The sequence below is a fragment of the Brachyhypopomus gauderio genome, unplaced genomic scaffold (assembly GCF_052324685.1).
Source record: "Brachyhypopomus gauderio isolate BG-103 unplaced genomic scaffold, BGAUD_0.2 sc204, whole genome shotgun sequence".
In the NCBI taxonomy this organism is placed as follows: domain Eukaryota; kingdom Metazoa; phylum Chordata; class Actinopteri; order Gymnotiformes; family Hypopomidae; genus Brachyhypopomus; species Brachyhypopomus gauderio.
Genome location: NW_027507025.1, coordinates 42,747 through 64,462, shown reverse-complemented (window position 1 = coordinate 64,462; position 21,716 = coordinate 42,747). Strand labels below are relative to the sequence as shown.

Genomic DNA, 21,716 nt, shown 5'->3' with positions numbered 1-21,716 from the left:
TAAAAGCAGGAATGCTTAGATGTATAATAATTTATAGCTATAGTAAATTATATATGCTGTTTCAGTGTGCCTAAAAATACACCATTCAAAGAAGTATGTGGATTATAGTTCTACTGTAAATTAAACATAGAAGTTATTTTTATTGTATAGTCAAAGTCAAATTTATTTATATAGCTTTCACAGTACATGTCACAAAGCAGCTTTACAATCGTATGGGTCCCTAATGAGCAAGCCAAGGCGACAGTGGCAAGGAAAAACTCCCTATGGTGGTGGGGATTAGGAAGAAATCTTGGGAGGACCAAGACTCAAAAGGGAACCCATCCGCCATTGGGCGGCCCGTTAGCACAAGTCCGTGGTGCGCAGGATGGTTCTACAGATAATGTTTAAGGTCCTTGTTCCCCGGCCAAGTAGTCACAGTCTTTTTGGTGTAGATGGTGAGCCTCAGGTAGGAGCATCAGCACGTCCTCTTGCATATAGTGTCATTAGCGGGCACACACACAGGATGTGGGAAATCTCTCTTATTATTTGAGTGTTTGGAGTTGATTTAAATGCTTTAGCTAATATTACTGTCATTTAATTTCCCTCACAAAAGTCCCAAAAACAAACACAAAAAGCAAGAACAAATGTTCAATATAACCCACAAGCACTTAGTGTTGTGCTGAAGTCCTCCCTGAGGCCGGTCTGCAAAATCTGCCATTACACTTATTAGCTATACAGTGCTTAATTTGTAAATCAAACAATGCCGGAACGCAAACAGCGGCATGAGACAAGGGGTCACTGAGGTCAACAATGTCACCGGATCGCACACAAAACGTAACGTTTAGGCGCACAAATGTCAAAATAACAAGCCAATTCGTATATATATATATATATATATTACTTTTCAATTATTTACGTGTGTTTTAATGAACTGAATCTGGTATTATAAATGAGGAAAAGCACGAAAATATGCATGACATGGGGTCTCAGTGACTGGGTTGGAGTCTCTGTTTGTCGTTAAGTTCAGATGTTCACTGTTTTTGACTAACAAAAGTTAAGGGGTTTGTTGACAGGTTAGACAGATACATGTCTCAGGATTATGTATAACTTGAGCATTATTTTAATGTCAGTGATAGCCTATCCATGTTCTGTATGCAAAATCTATTGTCATAAAATAAGCAAACGGGTCCAGGTTCCATTCTTGGGGTTCTTATGCCATGCACATTTTTTTTCTCCATTTTAAAACACTTTTTTTACTCAGCCCCACCCACATTGATCTTAATTAGCTAAATAGGTCAATCAGGTTTTAGAAAAGGTAAAACACAACGTGTGATATAGGATCCCCAGGACTGGTATACGGAACCCCTGAATTAAACAAAGTCATTACTAATTTTGCTTACCCTCTTACAGATTGGACTTTCTGATTCAACTCCTGTTGTGCTGAGACACGCATGCTGTTCACGTGTCGCAGACACTGCCCTATGCAAACGTATAGTTGCTTTGCTTTTTCAAACTGCACATTTTTCTCAGCTCAGTGTGCCAGTTGTTCCCCCTGTGCACAGCTGTACTGAAACTGAACAGTGCTGGCACAAACCTTGGACAATCGTAAGTTTATAATAATCACACTAGATGAATGATCTAATTTAATGCACTTCTTCTTTCGGCTATTCTCTTTCAGGGGTCACCACAGCGGATCAAACTCCTCCATCTGGCCCTGTCCTGAGTGTCCTCCACTGACACCCCAGCCACTCTGATATCCTCTACCACTGCATCCATAAACCTCCTCTTAGGTCAAGAACTCCACTGCTGTCTCTCCCAAACATTTCCATGCCTCCACTGGAATATCATCAGGTCCAACTGCCTTACCACACTTCATTCTCTGAATTGCAGCCCTTACTTCCTCCTTGCTCACCTGAGGCACTTCCTGATTCACAACCTCTACCTCTTCTAACCTTCTTTCCCTTTCATTCTCTTGATTCATCAGCTCCTCAAAATACTCCTTTCACCTTCCCAAGACACTCTCCTCACCAGACAACACATTTCCATCTTTATCCTTTATCATCCTAACCTGCTGCACATCCTGCCCATCACAGTTTCTCTGTCTGGCCAATCTGTACAGATCCTTTTCCCCTTCCTTAGTGTCCAACTTCTCATACAGCTTGCTATATGCCTTCTCTTTAGCTTCTGCCACTGCTCTCTTTGCCTTGCGACACATCTCCTTGTACCTCTGTCTACTTTCTTCATCTAGCTGAAAATCCCAATTCTTTTTAGCCAACCGCTTTCCTCTCAAACTTTCCTGAACTTCCTCATTCCACCACCACGACTCCTTGTCTATCTTCCTCTGTCCTGAGGTCAAGTACCTTCCTAGCCACATCCCTCACTGCATTTGAAGTTTCATCCCAGGTATCCAGAACACCACCACCATTACCCAGTACCTGCCTCACCTCATCCCTGAATTTTACACCACAGTCCTCATCCTTTAACTTCCACCACCTGATCTTAGGTTCCGCTCTCACTCTCTTCCTCTTCTTCACCTCCAACATCATCCTACATATCACCATCCTATGCTGTTTAGCTACGCTCTCCCCGGGTAACACCTTGCAATCACTAACCTCTTTCAGGTTTCGTCTCCTACAGAGGATATAGTCGACCTGTGTGCATCTTCCACCACTCTTATGTTACCCTGTGCATGTAACCCATGTAGCCTATCTGTTGACCTGGTGTGCTAAAACACACTTTTTGCAAAACATTAAACACAGTTGTTCACATAAGACATTCAAACATTCAAAACTGAAAATCATGTGTTTCTTTCGGAAAACACTGCCACGCACAACTGCTACACTCACCTACCAAAATCCATACCCAGTCCTCCTCACACGTTACAACACTTGAGCTTTGTATGTTTAAATCAATAGTGGTTTAAATTGATGTCCACACACTCAGTCTGTATTGTCTATCTTTTTGCAGGCTTCTACCCAAGACGATTGCATGCAAGCACCTACAAGCACCTGGGAGATGGTCTGACTTGCCAGTGGATGTACTGATGCCGGGGTTGGATGTGCCATTGCCGCAAGAGGACGTGCTGATGCTCCTACCTGAGGCCCAACATCTACACCGAAGGGACTGTGGGAACTAGAACCATAAATGTAGAACCACCTTTTGTCCACAAATACGGACTTGTGCCAACAGGCTGCCCAATGGAGGATGGGTTCCCTTTTCAGTCTTGGTCCTCCCAAGGTTTTCTTCCTAATTTTTTATTTATTTATTTAAACTTTATTTTACCAGGGAAAAATCCCATTAAGAACCTCTTTTTCAAGGGAGCCCTGGCCAAGATGCAACAACAGCAATACAGTTACAGCCAACAAATAAAATTACAAAGTTAATTAAAACAGGTGCATGTGAGGGAGGCTGTCTCTCCCTCACTTCCTAATCCCCACCATCATCGGGGGTTTTTCCTCGCCACTGTTGCCTTTGGCTTGCTCATTAGGGATCTGGAGCCATACGATTGTAAGGCTGCTTTGTGACAACATGTGTTGTAAAAAGCGCTATATAAATAAATTTGACTTTGACTTTATGACCACAGTGTACCCTTCTTCTGATGGCTACTTCCAGCAGGATAACTCGCCATGTTATAATTCATGAATCATCTCAGACAGATTTATCGAACACAACAATGAGTTCCCTGTACTCCAGTGGCCTACATAGTCAGATCTCAATCCAATAGAGCACCTTTGGGATGTGGTGGAACGGGAGATTCGCATCATTGATGTGCAGCCGACAAATCTGCAGCAACTGCGTAGCAATCACATGATGCTATCATGTCAACATGGACCAGACTCTCTGAGGAATGTTTCCAGTACCTTGTTGAATCTATGCCACAAAGGATTAAGGCAGTTCTGAATGCAAAATGGGGTCCAACCTGGTACTAGCTGCAAGGGTGGTGAACCCGAGGGTAGAGAAGGATCCATTAGCAGGGTTGCCAACTTTTGCCGTTCGCTTGGAGTGAGATTTTAACCTGGAGCCGGTGGCGAGTGTATTTTGTTGAGTGGGGGGGTGGATTCAGTGTTATATCGCCGGTGGATGGCGCCAGAGCTAGCGAACTAGTAACGTATTGAATCATATATGTGGATCTGAGGTAAATAAACTGGATATTTTTTTTCGGCGTGAGATATCGGAAGTGTGGCGTGAGAGCGTGTGTTTGAGAACGGTCAAATGCGTGTGTCTCACGCTCAATGCGTGAGAGTTGGCAACCCTGCATTAGCAGGTGTAAAGATGTTGAATTTTAATATAGAAAAACAATGAACTGAAGTCCCAAAAGGGGACGACCCCAAAGGGTAGACAGGCAGGAGCACAAAAGGGCAAGACAAAAACGGGAGAGTCAAAAACCAGAGAAGACTAAGAGCAGCAGACAAAGGTAACAAAAGGGCCAAACAGGCAGGAGGATCAAAAACCAGAACATCAATCAGAGAAATACACAGGATCACAGCTTGGTAAAGACACTCAGAGAGGCAATACTTCGCACTGGCGACTTGTGAACAGAGTCCTTAAGTAGGGTGTGGTGAATAGTAAATTAGAGTCAGGTGTTCTTGTCAATATTCCGGCGATGGCGCCCTCTGGCGGTCACGGGCGTGATTGCCATTCCTGACGCTAGCAAGGTGTGCCTAATAACGTGGCCGGTGAGTGTATATACTATATTATACTATATTATATAGTGTATATGATTGTGATGGAAATTGTGTTACACTGATTACAAGAGAATTGTGAAGTGTGATTCAGTATGAAATCATGTGCTCATGTGTATGTGTGTATTATGACCTATGTTAAAGGAATGTGCAGAGGTAGAAAACACTCTTATCTGCCTTGACCCGCGGACCCATCAGCTGTTTCTATAAGCTGCTGCTTATACTAAAACATGAAAACTACTGTCAGGAGAGAATGCACATGTAAGGCAAAAACTGTCTACTGTGCATTCTGCCTTGTGTTCTCAGTGTGCCCAAATGTACTGTAAACATGTGATAAGAACCCCGCCTACTAAACGGTATAAAGGAGGGGGACGGTTCTCTCTCCTCTCAGCTTCTGTTCTAGACTGAACTTTCATGCTTATTTTGTCTATTAATAAATTTCTCTTTTAACGACGCCTGAGTCCTCGTATATTTCAGAAATTTCCACGACAATGATAATGAATTACATGAATGGTTTATACCTATTATTTTTACATTTTAATTATGACCAAAACTGCTATATTTATTTAAAATATCATGGGTATACATTCAACATAATACTAATGCTACTCCCACCACTAATAATAAAACTACTGTAAATGTTTTGTTAATTTTCCTTAGCTCAAGGACAGTAACGTTTCACTGGGGGCCATCCCGTTATTTACCACTAGGTGGAGTATGGATGGCATGCAGGGCTAAATGATCACTTAATTCTAAATATTTTAAATCTATTTTAATTATCTAACAATAAAAATGAATTATTGTAATAATTTAACCATCAAGCTAAAAAAAGTAGTGTAGATCTGGTACCATGGAAATGTCTTCAGAAGGTACAAGGTGTGTGGAGCACAATGCTAATAAATCTTTTTTTCTTTTAAACTTTAGATAATTCTCCAGTGGTCTGTTTCTGTATTCATACAAGTGCTAGAGCCATCATAAGCTCTTTTTTGAGGTTCTAATTTCTGTAATCCATGTTAAATTAACTTATTCCGACAGATGCACATGAAGTCAGAATCACATGCCCACTCAACAGGCAAACAGACCATCTTTAGTACAATTAACAGCCTTTAAAATAACTTGGATGGTGGCTGCAGTCAGCTTCTAGGAATCCTCATGAATTATCATTTGTGTAAGTCAGATCATATGGTGGTCTGAATGCCACCCTCACCACACAGTCCATAAACCACATACAGTGAATTAAGTGTAAATGGAGTTTGTCACCATACTGGACCAGTAAGATAACACAATGCAACATAATGTAAGCATATTTTATTCATTCTGCTTTAACTGGAGACTGGAGTGACTCTGGAGTGTAACTGGAATCTTGGAGGTTAAGCAACAGCTGAGCTGGAAGACAAGAGACAAAAAGGTCATTCACTCACTCAAACACTAGCTTTCACCTTCAGTGCTGTAAACCACCTAATAGGTTTACCTGGTAGGTTCTGCAGATGCATCCTGGTATCCAGGATGTCCTGGAGTCTGTTCATCAGCACAAAGTAACGTAGGAGAAGCTCCTTGGGCCACAGCACCTTCTCATCCTCCATCTGGAGCTGCATCGCCTGCATGTTCTCCTCCACATACGTCTCCCAGTCTAAAATATCTTCTTCATATACAGTGGAGCCTCCTGGGTGGAAATAGACTCCTCATCCTCCTCAAGTGTAGTAGGAAGTCTGGACAAAGAGCAAAATGCAGTAACCAAAAAATACCTATATAGTAACCAAAAAGTTGTACATTGTATTTTGGACTAGGGCTTGTCATGGTATGCCAGCCCTGTAGCTCAAGGGAGACGCCCACACACATCTGCACACACCCTTCATTTATTCTACACAAGTGACTGTAAGGAAGGAGTGAAGCTACACAAGCCCCCTGCTCTTCTGAAGTCACAGCGCCAGGGTCTCAACTTCTCGAAACATGCATGTTCAATCTCCTGAATACTAATGACCTCCACCTGTCCCTGTGTGTCCCCACCCTCCTCCACCTTTCTTACACTACTCACTCACCACTTTACATTGTGAAGTTTTGCCTCTGACGTTGCATAGTGAGCGTTCCTTGCTCGTTTTTGCCTACCGGTGTTGTGACCTTTGCTTCTCCCTTACACCTCATTCTCAGCCCGACCCCTGGATTTGTAATGGACTCTGGACTGTATGGACCATGCTGCCCTGACCCTGCTGCCCTGTGTTCGCTTCTTTTTGTGCTGCGTGTTGTGTGTGTCTTGTGCTGCTAGCTACAGTAGATTGTGTCTGGAGAATAAAGAAGCACTACGCTGCATTTAGATCCTTTTGTGGTTTTTCCAGCACATATTACAGTCACAAATGTTACAGGTTTTGCTTCCCATCTATGTGGGACCATTACTTACCCACTAACTAGAGACTGGCTTAATCTGCTAAAATCAGAACAAAAAACAAACAAAACTTGGCTATTAATTTGTCTATTTGCATGCATAAAGATTGTCTGAGCAAATTGTTTAAGTAAAAAAACTACAGCATGAAAGAACTACTCACCTGCATTTCAATTTGTTGTTGCACTTGAGAGTTCGCTCCTTACAGAACCGAATGTATTTTCATGTGTGGGTATGCAACATGGATTTGGCTTATTAATATTGTTCATTAAATGACAATGAATGAATTCGTCTGCCCTTGCACTACTTTACCATCTGCATATTTCATTCAGCACAACTAATGACTTGTAGTGTAAGCTACCAAAAATGCCAATTACAATGTTCAGGAATATGAAGGAGCGAATACAAATCCACAGAACGATGTAAATGCTGCAGGTGATGCTGTCCAGCTCTGGAACCCTTTGTACTTCTGACAGCAGGACACACCAGTGAGTCATGGTGAGCAGCGTGAACAGTGTGATAAATGCATTGTGCAGATCTCTGGAGAACACAACCAGCACACTCACTTTCAAAGCAAACACTGGCAATTATCAAATACAATGTAAAAACTGAGGAGTCCAAAATGACTGAGGAGCGACATTAGGCAAACAGCCAGAGAAAAGAACTAAGAACTATTTACTACTAATGTCACGGCCTTTCCCGACAAAGGGCAACATTTTATATTTCCCTTAGCCCAATCCCAACCACTACACCTTGGGGAGTCGCAAGTTGACAAATGCAGAGAGAAGATGGGAATTTGCACAATATATTTATTCAACAAAAGAATTTTATATATAAAAAAAAAAAATCCATCAACTCCAAGTGCACCCAGTCCCAGTCCAGAACCTCGGCAGCCAGTTCAAGGAGGGACACGCAACAGTCCACTTTGTGTTCTGGATAGTAATGCTGCAGACAAGGACAGAACAAAAACAAAACGCAGTCACCACTCAAAATAACTGAAATTGTAACAAAGAAACAAAAACCCACAAAGACGCAACACAAAAATGGAGCCCAAAGAATATAGAATATTTTAGCCAAACAAAATGTTCCCCAATAGGCTAGCACTGGAAAAAAAACTACTTAAAACACCACAGCAAACCCTCCAAATTATAAACCCCAAAATAAATCAAACCAAACAAATCCAAATCCCTTACACAACCAAAAATCAAATAATGAAATAAACCTATAGCAGTACCCAGCCTAATAGAAAAATTCTTCTAAAAAGGTAGGGGGTTGCACTTAGCTTTGGGAAAGGTGAGCGTCCTCACCCTTCCTTTTAATCAGTGCGCTTCTCGTGCACAGACAGCACCAGCAGCAGAGTCTCTCACGTTCTCGCTTCCACCAGCAGCTCAGCTGTATTTACTCCGGCACGTCCCAACTTCTCAGATCAGTCGGACAAAACAGACACCGCTTGGTTCACTCGGTTCACCCTTCAAACAACGGAAGTCTTTCCGCTTTGTTGCGTACTTGCCAGAGTCGGGAGCAGTGTCCGCCTGTGTCACGCCTTTTCTGGCCTTTAACACATGAATGGTGGAGAAAATCAAGCGTTGACAGGTCATCTAGGCTACATGCTGTCTAAAGTGACGTCATTCATAAATAGTCATTTTTTATTAGAAAGCCTTTTATCTACTAAGATTTGGAAGAAAAGCAAGGGGCTATTTACACAATTCCCATAGAAACGCAACCCATTAACAGATATAACGGATATAGCATTGAAGTGATGATCACCTTTACAGCTTGTTGTTTAGCAGTTGCCTGTAGTCTGCTGGTCTGAATCATATTTAACTAATTAATTGTAATGAAAATACCATCTAAGCATTAATCATTTTAAAATGGTAGTCTGTAGCCCTATCACACAAGGGGGGAGGAGTGTTAATGTTGAGCAAATAATAACTCACTTGAAACTTACCAGTAATATAAAAAGATGTAATATACCACACATACCAGTGTGAGCGGTAATTTAGGAAGGAAGTTTCTAATTGTGTCTAGCCTTATAATTTTGATTGTAAGGGCAGGGTAAAGGTTAGGTTTCTGCCAACATGTAAAATCTTATGGAATTTGTATATGTCCCCATGGACAGAGGTATCTATGTTCCCAAATCTGAAAGGCAGAAGCCGTTCTTAATGAATTATCTCCTACGATTGGACGACAGGAACAGACAGAAATAGACCTGAACTGAACTGAGCAGATGTGTAGCCTGTCTTGTTAAGTGTGGATGTAGGTGCTTACATGTGTATCCTGACTTAGTCATGGCATGGAGTTGGGTTTAGGGGGATACTGCTGCTTCTCCCTGGTCCACCATCCACGGGACCACGTTCTTCTCTCCAGCCCCACTGGAGACAACAGCAAAACAGGAGCAGCTGGAATTCAGCCAGTTCTCTATGTGTTTCAGCAGATGTACCTGAGTTAGAAGGTGAGCTACTACCTTTGCATGTAGAAAAGCAGGTAGGCTGTTTTTGCCCTGCTCTTAAGGACGGCTGGCTCTGTCTTTTTTGAAACCTTTGAATCGTTGAATTTTAACCAGCACTCTCCTTTCTCCTCAGCTACGTCGCTGATGTAGTGCCCTGTCAGGGAAGCAAGATGTCATTAGTCACTTTATAGTTTCTACTGCATGTTTGTGGATATTATCAGACTGCTCACCACTGTCCATGCTGCCACCCAAATGAGACACCACAGCGTGGAGTCTGTAGATGTCTGTGTGAACAGTTTCCTGCAAACAACAAGTACATCTGTTTTTTCATATGATTAAGTAAGAATGCATCTTAGATCGTTGATATGGGTCTCTCTCATATCTATCTATCTCTCTCAGCCTGTCTTGTCTTTCTCAATCTCTCTCAGCATCTTTCAATCTTCTTTTTCATCTCTCTCTCTATTTCCTCACCAGTGGGCTGACGTGCTGTACTTTCTCTCCCTGTCCTTCTCTGCTCTCATTTACTACTAATGGGTTGAGAGAACTACATCATTATGGCAGGTACGTATAAACGTAGACAGGTTGTAAATCCAAAATTTAATTGATCACTGTAGGAAAATGGCTGATGTTTACCTTGTTCTGGCACAGAGCTTTTCTCCAGATTATCCTCCTCATGTCCTTTGTCCTGGGTGTATGCTGGTCCACTGTGGACACATCACAAAGCCATTCAGTTAGCGTCTCATTGCTAATTGTGAAAGGGTGGACAGAGGTGAGAGAGCGTATGCTCAGGCCGTTGTACAAGCTGACCTTAACGGTTGCCCGAGTGAAGCCACTCCAGGGAGGACAGAGAGGTCCAGCTCTGAGGGGATGTCCATTAGGTTTGTTAGTTTCTTGCCCAGCATGTCAAACCTCTTAATGTGGAGGATCAGAACTCTGTTCCAAAAGGAAAAATGATGTAAGAATTGGAAGAGTGTGAGATGACTGCTTTAAAACCATTGTTTTGTGGTAAAACTCATTGTTTGTGGTAATTCACATAATGCGAGACTCACCGTGGGAGTGTGAAGAACTCCACCACTTCACATGCCTCGGTGCCTTGACCACATTCACATTTGAACTCCAAAACCGTTGACTGAAAAAAAGTTTTGATTGAGAGTGACAATGGTTAGGATGGCTCCCTAACTTAACAAACTGGCAAAAAAAGTGTTGTCCAGTAGGGGTGTGTGAGGTGACAGACCTTGAAGTAATTGTGTAGGCTGTCAGTCAAGGTAGAGCTCAGGTTAACAGAGAGGTGGTTGAAGTCCTCCACTCTGGAGCTCTGCAGTCCACAGCTTTCAAACAACAGAAATCAACTGAGAGGTTACAACATTCACACAGAAATAACCCACATTATCCCATACCAAGTGTGTGCATACTTTGTGACAATGCACACTCTGAAGAAACACATGTTAAGAACAGTTGATTTACAAGAAGGAGATGTGGTGATATAGCACAGAATTACCTGCTGCAGGTGCGCACAGATTTGAGGTGAAACTCAAAATTTGCCACAGGGCAGATGTAAGAGAAGGAGGAAACCCTGAGTGTCTCTCCCTCCTCCTTCAGCTGAAGCAAACACATCATCAGGAACTCATGAGCATCCTGTGGAAGACAGTACATCGGAACGGCATTACTCCTGGACTTCAGCAGCAACAGAGTTGAGAAAACAAAGAAGGTTGTGTGCAGTTCCTGCAGACTACTGCATGTGGTTCTGATGTGTTCTGAATGGCTCAGAGGGTTGTTTAGCCGAACCTGTTCGTAGTCCTCTCCAAACGCAGGGCATCTGACTGAAATACAGGCATTCAGGGCTCTCAGGAGCTTCTTCTTCTTTGAAGAGCTACGACTAGTGAGCCTGCCTTGCTGTAGATCTGCAAAACATCTACGCACAGTAACAGGGAGACCAATGTGGTTTATAACTCTCAGCATCACAACACCTCTCTAAGCACTCATAATTGAACAGTTCATTTAGACATGTGAATCCTCTGTTCCTGATTGGCTACCTGAGCATCTGGCAGCTGGATGGATCCGTCCAGCTGGAGCACTGAGCTCTGATGGGGCTCCAGAAGCAGGAGAGACTCAGAAGACACTGCAGAGTGGCGTTCATATAACATGTATTCCCAATGTTGGGAAACCTAACAGGACATTAATGTTTAGAATAGATTTAATACATAATCAGTAAAACTTCCAGGCCACTAGGTGTCAATGTCACGTAATTTCAGAATTTGAAGAAGAACTGCAAAAATACTTATTGCTCCTTTAATTGCTACGTGCCTTTATTTTGGTTCAGAGATAAAGACTGTGTACATTACATCTGTGTACACTGCAAAATCACGTAATGGTTGTGTGCTAAAACACAACGTGTTCTGTCTTTACCCGAGCTGTCGGATCTCTGTGTCTCTGCCAGCAGAAACAGTGGGGGCGTGTCCTTGGCCCTCACCCTGGCCACTCTCAGTCACCCTTTCACTACTGACGATGTGCGGTAACAGGTGCTGCAAATTCTGCACACGAAAGTCTCCCTCTACCACAACAGCTGGAAATCTGAAAGAGAGAGTAGAAGTGACAGATGAATATGGAGTTTGTGTAGTGCACAAAATGTTCACATACATACAAATGTTGTTTTTAATATTTTTCAGTTTCTCTTGATTTATGCCACAATGTCAATATATAACCATTATAGATTGTCCATACTTTACTGTGCCATGAAGATGACTTTAATAATGTACCCACCTATCCATGGGCACGGAGCACACATCTTTATCAGCAGCCCCTATGGAGAGAACAAAACCTTGGAGTAAGTGTCTTTGACTAAAACATACTATGTAAAGGGACAAAATCATAAAAGATTCTGAGCTCTGACCAGGAACAATCCCTTCCGTGTTCTTGGGTTCAGTAGGGAGTTTGTTGTTGGACCTGGGGGCAAATAATTCCAGGGAAAAATCATAGACAGAATAAATAATAACCAAATGTGCATGTGACTACACATGTGCATGTGACTACACAATTCATAAGGCTGGGACAGTTTTCATACCTGGTTAAGTGTCCCTCAGAGGAAGAGGAGCAAGAGATGGAGGAGGAGCTGACATTCAAGGACTGAGTGTCAGTTACTTGTGTCAGGGAGGATGACTCTATATGTCTCCACCATCTTTGCTTTTTCTTCTTTTTAACTTCACTATTCACACCCTCTTTGTTCTTTTTCTGTAGGAAAGCATTGGTTTGTCAAATCATGGGTATGGGAAACCTCAGTACACCCTAAAAAGCATCACATCTTAAATCGAAAAAATATCGGAGAAAATATCGGAGAATCGGAGAATAACCGGTATAAAAATGCCGGTTACTCCTTTTTAGACCACAACGTATAAAAACGTTAGATAGCTACCTTCATACACGAGTAAATGCAACCCATTTGTCCGATATACGCTCCTTCCTAACAGAATTAATGTAAACGTCGTCGCGTCGGGTTTGCAGATACTTTAAATGTGATGTTCGCGATATATTGACCTGGTTCTATTGTGCAGCGCTGTCACGGCCTCGTTGTTAACGTCAGTAGCTATATGACGTAAATAGTGCTGCGTTCTGTTGTCGTTAAGTGTGAAGCTGTAAGCTCCAGACTATTTAGCACAACTTCTATACCCTATATCCCAAACCAAACACTTAGGTCCTCAGACACAGGTCTTCTGGTGATTCCAAAATACAAGCTTGTTACTGCTGGTGGGCGCTCATTCTGTGTAATGGCCCCAAAACTGTGGAATGGCCTCCCGCAACATCTCCGCCTCTGTTCATCCTTTTCCTCCTTCAAAACTCAGCTTAAAACTCACCTTTTCTCTCAGTATTTTCTCCCTTCCACATAGTCATAGTATGGTTTAATTAATTATATTTATTTATTTAATTGTTATTTGTTTTTTTTCCCCATAGGATTTTTGTAAAGTGTCCTTGGGTACTAGAAAGGCGCTATATAAGTTTAACTTATATTAAATACGTTGTTTAAATATCTAAGTGACGCACTACCGCTACTAGTGGTGAGAAAGTGTACTGCATTTTATTCAAAATCAATGCGGTCCGGCGACCCTCTGCGGCCCAAAGTTTAAAACTGTTGTTCTTTTGAGGCCCTCAAGGTGGCGTTCGCGGCCCACAGTTGGGTTAAGAATCTCATCTAGATGAGGTTTTGGGGCTAAATCATCTCTTGACTGTCATGATGATGCCCGATGTTGTGAGGGTTTTGTGTGTTTTTTTGTTTTTGTTTGCCCAATCTTTCCTTTGCAACCTTTCAGTGACTCTGCAATATACTCCGCAGGGGACGACCAAGTTCATGGTCATGGTTCATGGATCATGAAATCCCTTCACCCTTTAGTGCTAAGGTTTGGTGATTCATCTTATACATTATTATACTAGAAAAATCCACATACTAGAATGTAAGATACTGATTAGTGAAAGAAATCTGCACAATTACACACACAGCTTTGGCACCTTGCAGGGCTTTGAGCTTTTATGAAAAGTGCGGTTCAATTATACTTCACATGTACAGTATCAGCTACTCTTTTTGCATTTTAAAGTCCCCTCTAATTTATAACTGTCCAACAATATTTCAGGTTGTCCTAAAATATTTCCTGATTGCTTATAAATTGTTTCTTCACAGCTGATTGCCTGACTGAATCTATAGATTGCCTTTCCTGCATTTACACTGAATGTAGTTTGACAACATTATAAAGGATATATGTTTCCAAAACATGCATAGAAATTCAAGTCATGGAGTACAAATTTAATTTGATCAAATTACAACTTGACAGAAAAAGTAAAACTGCATTTTCATTAAATAAATATACAAAATTCAGATTCAAATTGTAGCTGTAGAGAGAGGAATAAAATCCATCCAATTGTCATTAACAAAAAACAAGCAAAAACAAAACACACACACACACACACACACACACACACACACACACACACACACACACACACACACACACACACACACACACACACACACACACACACACACACACAAAAAAGAGATTTGCCAGATTTCTATACGATGAAGATTTTTTAATCAGGTGTCAACAGCACGACATCTAACTTGGATAAAGCCACTTCTGTTACGTAAGGAAGTGTCTGATGGAAGTGTCTGATGGGAGGGTCTGATGGGAGTGGATCAGAACTCTGTTCCAAAAGGAAAAATGATGTAAGAACTGGAAGAGTGTGAGATGACTGCTTTAAAACTCATTGTTTGTGGTAATTCACATAATGCGAGACTCACCGTGGGAGTGTGAAGAACTCCACCACTTCACATGCCTTGGTACCTTGACCTTGACATTCACATTTGAACTCCAAAACCGTTGACTGAAAAAAAGTTTTCATTGAGAGTGACAATGGTTAGGATGGCTCCCTAACTTAACAAACTGGCAAAAAAGTGTTGTCCAGTAGGGGTGTGTGAGGTGACAGACCTTGAAGTAATTGTGTAGGCTGTCAGTCAAGGTAGAGCTCAGGTTAACAGAGAGGTGGTTGAAGTCCTCCACTCTGGAGCTCTGCAGTCCACAGCTTTCAAACAACAGAAATCAACAGAGAGGTTACAACATTCACACAGAAATAACCCACATTATCCCATACCAAGTGTGTGCATACTTTGTGACAATGCACACTCTGAAGAAACACATGTTAAGAACAGTTGATTTACAAGAAGGAGATGTGGTGATATAGCAAAGAATTACCTGCTGCAGGTGCGCACAGATTTGAGGTGAAACTCAAAATTTGCCACAGGGCAGATGTAAGAGAAGGAGGAAACCCTGAGTGTCTCTCCCTCCTCCTTCAGCTGAAGCAAACACATCATCAGGAACTCATGAGCATCCTGTGGAAGACAGTACATCAGAAGGGCAATGCTCCTGGACTTCAGCAGCAACAGAGTGAGAAAACAAAGAAGGTTGTGTGCAGTTCCTGCAGGCTACTGCATGTGGTTCTGATGTGTTCTGAATGGCTCAGAGGGTTGTTTAGCTGAACCTGTCCGTAGTCCTCTCCAAACGCTGGGCATCTGACTGAAATACAGGCATTCAGGGCTCTCAGGAGCTTCTTCTTCTGTGAAGAGCTACGACTAGTGAGCCTGCTTTGCTGCAAATCTGCAAAACATCTACGCAAGGTAACAGGGAGACCAAAGTGGTTTATTTCTCTCAGCATCACAACACCTCCCTAAGCCATCATATTTGAACAGTTCATTTAGACAAGTGAATCCTCTGTTCCTGATTGGCTACCTGAGCATCTGGCAGCTGGATGGATCCGTCCAGCTGGAGCACTGAGCTCTGATGGGGCTCCAGAAGCAGGAGAGACTCAGTAGACACTGCAGAGTGGCGTTCTGGAGGCGGGAAGGGAAACTGCAGGTGTTCTCAATACACACCTTGACTAGCTAGCCAGGTATTTTAAAATGAAATGAAATGTGCAATGTGAAATGAGCACACATTTCATTTCATTTTACCTGGCTAGCAGAGGAGTCAATTCCAGGTTCAGAAAGTAAAAGTCCTCACCAGGATTTTGCTCAGGCTTCCTGGATTGTGTTGATTCCACTAATTTTACCTGGATTGCACTAATTAGAAAATCTAGCAAGCTTGAGCAAAATCCTGGTGAGGACTTTTACTTTCGGAACCTGGAATTGACACCTCTGCTGGCTAGCGAGTCAACATGTGTATGAACACCTGCAATTCTCCTTCCCTTAATAGTTTTAGTAAACAATTCAGTAATGTGTAGTGTCTCCACCAAATTTCTCATGGATTTTCGTGACTGGATATGGTGACGGATTAAATCTGGTGGCTTGAAGAATCCCGTTCACCACTGTTAACGACACACTACTATAATTTACCCAGCTACAGTTTATGTATTATGCATTGATGTGCATTTACAGCACACTTGTAATATAGTAATATAATTTTCCCAGCTACATTTTATTGTCACGTAGGGCTACTCCCCCCTCTCCTAGCTGTCACTCCGGTGTCCTGCTCTTCGTGTCTTTGTTGTTCCTTGCTTGTTAATCCCGCCTTGCTTGTCTGTTACCATAGTTTCCCTCTGTCTGCCATGCCCATGTTGTCATTGTCTTCACCTGTGTCTAGTCTAGTTCTGTGTATTTATATCCCTGTGTCTCCCTAGCCCGTTTTCGGTTGTTCTGTTCATTTGCTCCGTCGGTATTTGCCAATGTGCTCCGCGCTCCTTGTTATTTGATTTCGTGAGTATTGTTCCTGTTCCATTGTTCATTCCTTTTAGTGTTCTCCCCATTGCCCTGTTCGTTCGTTCTCTTTGTGTGTCTGATTATGCCGATCAACTTGTCAAACCTGGATGGCTCACCTGTTACGACCCCTGCCTGTTGTTACGACTATGATTATGGAATTCCTTCTAATAAATCTCGCTCTCCTCAGCGTTTGTCTGCCTCCTAGCTGAGGAGGTGCCTGCGTTACATTTGTACTTATATTTTATTTTATGTTGTGCATTTGTAGCACACTTGTACTATTTAAAAGCTAGTCATTTAAAATGTTTATTTTAAAAAATGAAAATTTCCACCAGGGAAATTTTAGTAAGCACCAATGCAAACTGTCTATAAGAAACTATTTCTACTTTCTTTTGTTTCCCCTCTCTTGAAGCTACATTTTATTTATTTGTAATAATTTAGGCTGTGTGTTTCCAGTGTAATATTCCTCTCTCACTATAGTTTACTAAATTCAGGTATCGCATGGTTAGTGTTGCTAGCTGGGAAAATAGTGAATCACTCAAATATCATAACTGGATACATTCAACCTAAAACATAATTAGCCTATAACTCACTAATGATTAAGTCAAGTCAAGTTTATTTGTATAGTGCTTTTCACAATCTTTACAAGATTAACAATCTTATGGGTCCAAATCCCTAATGAGCAAGCCAATGGCGACAGTGGCGAGGAAAAACTCCCTATGATGGAGGGGAATAGGAAGAAACCTCGGGAGGACCAAGACTCAAAAGGGAACCCATCCTCCATTGGGCGGCCCGTTAGCACAAGTCTGTGGTGCGCAGGGTGGTTCTACAGTTCTACAGTAGTAGTCACAGTTCTCGTTCCCCGGCCAAGTAGTCACAGTCCCTTCAGTGTAGATGGTGAGCCTCTGATAGGAACTAGCATCCGCACGACCTCTTGTGGCAATGGCACGTCCAACCCTGGCATCAGTACATCCACCGGCAGGTGCTTGTATCCGGATAGGTGCGTGTATCCAGCAGGGACCAGTCCCCTTCGGGTGGCCTGGTTAAATACACAAATCACACAAAAACACAAAATCTAATTATACAGACTAATACACAAGTCACACACAAACCACACAATCAGACTAAGCATACTGATGATTACATGAGTAACACCAAAGGTAAAATACAAGACAGTATGACTCCTTTGCAATTAAAACACAATCACATTACTGATAAATATTTATAAAACAATAATAACTATTTCACTAACAATTTACAAAATCATTTACATTTACGGCATTTAGCAGACGCTCTTATCCAGAGCGACTTACAAAGTGCTTTGCATTCAATCACAGAATTCATCCTAGGAAATAGTACGAATAGGCCAGAATTCAAGATACCATTGAGTCAGACTACTACTAAACTACAGGAGTCAATGTCATTACCTAGTGTTTTTGCAAGTTAGACATTTGCCAAGAAGCACAAATAACCACAGACAAACATACCATTTAAAGAACCACGGCAAGTGGTATCAGCTGAGTTAGTGCTCTGGTAAGAACTCAACAAACAGGTGGGTCTTCAGTCTACGCTTGAAGATAGCAATAGACTCTGCAGTCCTAGCAGCTAATGGAAGATCGTTCCACCATCTTGGAGCCAGGACGGAGAATAGTTTGGAGCTTTGTCTTCCATGAGACTTTAAGCATGGGGTTTCGAGTCGAGCCAAGCTTGAGTTTCTGAGTGTTCGCTGTACGGATTGGCTTTTGACCATGGACATCATGTAGGGAGGGGCCAGTCCATTTTTGGCTTTGTAAGCAAGCATCAATGTTTTATATCTGATGCGTGCCGCTACTGGAAGCCAGTGAAGAGAGCGTAGCAGAGGAGTCACATGTGAGAACTTAGGGAGATTGAAGACCAGTCGTGCTGCAGCATTCTGAGTTAGTTGTAGAGGTCTGATGAGGATAACAGGAGCACTGATAATCTGCTGTTGATAACCAAAAATCCCATAATGGTCGAATCTGTAATCCTGATGGTTGTCCACGGTGATGATGAATAGTCCACGAATGGTGATTCTTTCGGGCTTTCCTCACAGTTCCTTGCACACTGACGATGGTGATTGTTCTAATAATCCCGACGATCGGTTCTTGATGCCGTTCAGTCCTCTGGTCTTGTCTCTGTTCTCTGGCGTGGATCATAAAGTCTCTCATCATCCTGATGCACATCTTGTCAAGGCTTATTATTCTGTCCTGGTCCACAAACTGCAGTAGTCCTCTTGTCCTGGGAGCCTGCGTGAAATTCAGGTTGCACAGCTGTCGGTAGTCTCTAATCCAGGAAGAAGCACAGGAGACCCACATGATGGACAGAACGAAAGAGACAGAAAAGCAGAATAAAGACTACACACAGCTTTATGTTTTCATGAGAAATCTGGAAGATGAGTTAGGGTTACACAAACCTCAAAAGATGAAACAGAGTGTTGGGGGAAAGAGAAGGGGCAGATGTAAAACGCTCCAGGTGGGTGATCAGTCCATGTGATGTTCTACCTCTGTGTCCCAAAAGACCAACATCTAGTCCTCATGTGGTTATGGGAAAACCTTCAGCATCTGAAAAACACACATGCAAGCAAAAATATTAAATTACGTAGAAAAATAAAACGCATGCCACACAGTGAAATTATGAATTTATATAAGAATTCAATTCATGTGTAGGTGTTTAAAAGCCTGGAGGTGGTCGTTGAGGGGGTGCTCTCGGTGGGGATGGACTGCTGGAAAAAACAGCTGGGTTCGGTGTCTCCAGGGTCTGGGTGTGACTAGATTCGGATGACCTGAAAATGTCATCCGAACCAATGGAGACACCCTTAAACCAAGTGGACACCACCGTTTGCTACAAAACACACACAATAAAAATGCCTTTAGATATCATTTTCTAAAAACCTCACCACAAATAATTCTAAATGCAATCAGAAAGGAGGAAGCACTAACCAGAAAAATATTCTGCACCGACGTTGTTGTTGAACAGGTGCGCAGGTAGATGGTGGCGTCTGTGATGCTGGATCCCCTCCGCTGAATTAACAGAGGACATGCTGATGAGTGTAATTCAGAATGGGACAAGCTAGTGAAAGATGCTTATAGTCAAGACTCTTTGTTACCTTGATGCAGGCCACGGCACTAGCGCTGGCAAAGTGGTGGAGGGTAAGCTACAAATACAAGGAAAAGATTAGGTTGAAGGGACATTTACAGTAGCATGTCCATTCTTACTGAAATTGTGAACCTGTTCCCATGACTCACCTCTGCACCTATCCAGTAAAAGTCATTGTTGAGCACCCACCAGTGCTCACTCTCCAGCCCACTGTAGATGGACTTGTGCTGGAGCTTCACCTCCACCACCTGCAGTCAAGCAGAAAAATAACTTTACCACTGAAATGGACAAACCCCTTATAAACCCTCAGGTAACAAAATATTTTTGTGCCTGTGATACACATTAAAAACTTAAGGGAACCTGTGTAGCTGAAGAACCCATTCGTGAGAAGGTGAAGGCAAACATCCTATGTGCTCTGTCCAATCCTTGGCGAGTCTGTATAAGCCTCAACTATGGAGAAAACCAAATACGTGTTACTTTGCGACTAGACAAGTATGTGCAAGACCTGCATTTTACAATTATTGTGACCAGCATGCAAATAAACAATGCATGCTACAGTTCTGCACAGAAACTTCCCTAAATCCTGTACATGTTGTGACAACGTGTTGTGAAAAGCGCTATACAAATATATTTGATTTGATTTGATTTAAACAGAATGAAGCTGGCTAAGAAAGATTTCACCAATAATAGCCAACTACCTCTCGGATCGGGGTATGGAGCGTCTCAAAGATGCCTTCGTCCAATGCAAAAGGCTCCCGATCATGTCCTAAGGAAGATGTTTAAAAAAACACTGAAATATTAAAAACTTTGATGCAACCTAGTTTAAATTTGCCGTTAAAGGGTAGCCAATTTAGTTAGGCTAAGTAACATAGTGATAAGTAGCTAGTTTAATGTAGCAAACCAGCTTGCGAATATAAGGGTGTGTTCGTCGCTAGCTCCCTAATTTACCGTCGCAGGTGTCGGTATGAGCTGCAGCTTCGACTTCCGTCTGTTGATCTCGGACCCGCCGCCTGTAAACGAGAAAAGACCAAACAACGGCCGAAACTCCAGTGGCACAAAGGAGCACTGGTCGCAGCCCAGTGAAAGGCAGGGAAAACAACATTTTAAACAGGTTAAACAAATTAATTCGAGATATTAACTCGTTAAATATGTTAATTCGAGATATTAATTCGGTAAATATATTAATTCAATATATTAATACGTTGAAGATATTAAATGGAGATATTAATTGTTTTAAGATATTAATTTGTAGATATTTGTTGATTTTTTTCCACAGCAAATGCAAAAGTGTCTTGTCTCTTTGGGGGTCGGTAAACGACTGAGGGATTTTAGATATTTTGTTTGGAGTTTCACCTTGGCGATTTACCTTGATATCAAAACATGTTTTTCTCCATGACTCCGATATGCAGAAACACTTAGCAACGTAAAAGGGGGAAAGCAAACGCTAGCAAAATAATTACCTTTTGCGGAGTATTGGACTAAATGACCCATAATACCTTGTCGTTTTATTTAACTGCTGTCAAATAAATATTCTGCCACATGAATTAAATTAGCAGTAATGTATGCTTGTCAGAGTTAACCACAAAACGTGACATCTCTACTCATTGGACGGATAATTGTCTACAAACGAATGTTATTTACTTGTCAGTCTTAAAGTTCGTTTTATTTGAAGATTAGCGTATTGCCTGCAGTTCTTATTTCTGCCGTTAGGTGGCAACCGTAATGCACCAGTTTATAGCTCGCACATATGGAGTACATAGAGGCAGCGGCACGATGTGGCTGTTTTTCTAATTAATTGTGTGTCCATTGATCGTGAGTAACATTATTTGTTAGTGATGGGCACAGCAGTTCTTTTAGATGAACTGAATCATTAGAATCAGTTCA

General features: G+C 42.0%; 3 protein-coding genes and 2 long non-coding RNA genes across 8 annotated transcripts; all 5 read right to left on the bottom strand.

The window, feature by feature from the left end:
• Nucleotides 1-5,981: 5,981 nt before the first annotated feature.
• Nucleotides 5,982-6,580, bottom strand: LOC143502731 (uncharacterized). The gene is made up of 3 exons (XR_013127134.1): nt 6,511-6,580; nt 6,133-6,370; nt 5,982-6,047 (listed from the first exon to the last, which is right to left on the bottom strand). It is a non-coding gene; the product is annotated as an uncharacterized LOC143502731 (long non-coding RNA).
• Nucleotides 6,581-7,880: 1,300 nt separating this feature from the next.
• Nucleotides 7,881-10,421, bottom strand: LOC143502747 (ubiquitin carboxyl-terminal hydrolase 37-like). Of its 4 annotated transcripts, none has more exons than XR_013127144.1 (7): nt 10,295-10,421; nt 10,121-10,191; nt 9,718-9,787; nt 9,503-9,641; nt 9,307-9,410; nt 8,545-8,591; nt 7,881-8,455 (listed from the first exon to the last, which is right to left on the bottom strand). XR_013127144.1 is itself a non-coding variant. In XM_076995433.1 (6 exons), the coding sequence occupies exons 2-5, from the start codon at nt 10,160-10,162 to the stop codon at nt 9,344-9,346; spliced, it is 318 nt and encodes a 105-aa protein (XP_076851548.1). In that variant the 5' UTR covers nt 10,163-10,191; nt 10,295-10,421; the 3' UTR covers nt 7,881-8,591; nt 9,307-9,343. The 4 variants fall into 4 exon arrangements, 2 of the variants coding, with proteins under 2 accessions (XP_076851548.1, XP_076851550.1); XR_013127145.1 differs by having other exon boundaries at nt 8,549-8,591; XM_076995433.1 differs by having other exon boundaries at nt 7,881-8,591.
• On the bottom strand, nt 10,273-12,282 carry LOC143502741 (uncharacterized). Its single transcript, XM_076995429.1, has 6 exons — nt 12,248-12,282; nt 11,894-12,058; nt 11,521-11,652; nt 11,273-11,399; nt 11,139-11,161; nt 10,273-10,420 (listed from the first exon to the last, which is right to left on the bottom strand). The coding sequence occupies exons 1-6, from the start codon at nt 12,253-12,255 to the stop codon at nt 10,273-10,275; spliced, it is 603 nt and encodes a 200-aa protein (XP_076851544.1). The 5' UTR covers nt 12,256-12,282.
• A 93-nt stretch (nt 12,283-12,375) lies between these two features.
• On the bottom strand, nt 12,376-13,314 carry LOC143502758 (uncharacterized). The gene is made up of 3 exons (XR_013127157.1): nt 12,897-13,314; nt 12,549-12,715; nt 12,376-12,430 (listed from the first exon to the last, which is right to left on the bottom strand). It is a non-coding gene; the product is annotated as an uncharacterized LOC143502758 (long non-coding RNA).
• A 4,003-nt stretch (nt 13,315-17,317) lies between these two features.
• LOC143502738 (uncharacterized) lies at nt 17,318-21,716 on the bottom strand. The gene is made up of 10 exons (XM_076995424.1): nt 21,199-21,716; nt 20,781-20,842; nt 20,531-20,598; nt 20,193-20,282; nt 19,982-20,080; nt 19,843-19,890; nt 19,676-19,756; nt 19,150-19,577; nt 18,206-19,019; nt 17,318-17,757 (listed from the first exon to the last, which is right to left on the bottom strand). Exons 1-8 carry the CDS (start codon nt 21,321-21,323, stop codon nt 19,407-19,409), a joined length of 744 nt encoding a protein of 247 aa, XP_076851539.1. The 5' UTR covers nt 21,324-21,716; the 3' UTR covers nt 17,318-17,757; nt 18,206-19,019; nt 19,150-19,406.

Bases quoted from the DNA above. Each gene is read 5' to 3' on its own strand.
- LOC143502738 (XM_076995424.1), bottom strand. From the start codon at position 21,323: ATGGGTCATTTAGTCCAATACTCCGCAAAAGGTAATTATTTTGCTAGC. The intron at 20,599-20,780 runs GTAAATTAGGGA...CATCTTCCTTAG, and splicing joins TCATACCGACACCTGCGACG to GACATGATCGGGAGCCTTTT. The intron at 20,081-20,192 runs GTTCCCTTAAGT...GCTTGACTGCAG, and splicing joins TGGGTTCTTCAGCTACACAG to GTGGTGGAGGTGAAGCTCCA.
- LOC143502747 (XM_076995433.1), bottom strand. From the start codon at position 10,162: ATGAGGAGGATAATCTGGAGAAAAGCTCTGTGCCAGAACAAG. The intron at 9,788-10,120 runs GTAAACATCAGC...TGTTGTTTGCAG, and splicing joins AAGCTCTGTGCCAGAACAAG to GAAACTGTTCACACAGACAT. The intron at 9,411-9,502 runs GTAGTAGCTCAC...TGTTGTCTCCAG, and splicing joins CTGCTTTTCTACATGCAAAG to TGGGGCTGGAGAGAAGAACG.
- LOC143502741 (XM_076995429.1), bottom strand. The intron at 11,653-11,893 runs GTAAAGACAGAA...ATGTCCTGTTAG, and splicing joins ACAGAGATCCGACAGCTCGG to GTTTCCCAACATTGGGAATA. The intron at 11,162-11,272 runs GTTCGGCTAAAC...TTGCTGCTGAAG, and splicing joins TTGGAGAGGACTACGAACAG to TCCAGGAGTAATGCCGTTCC.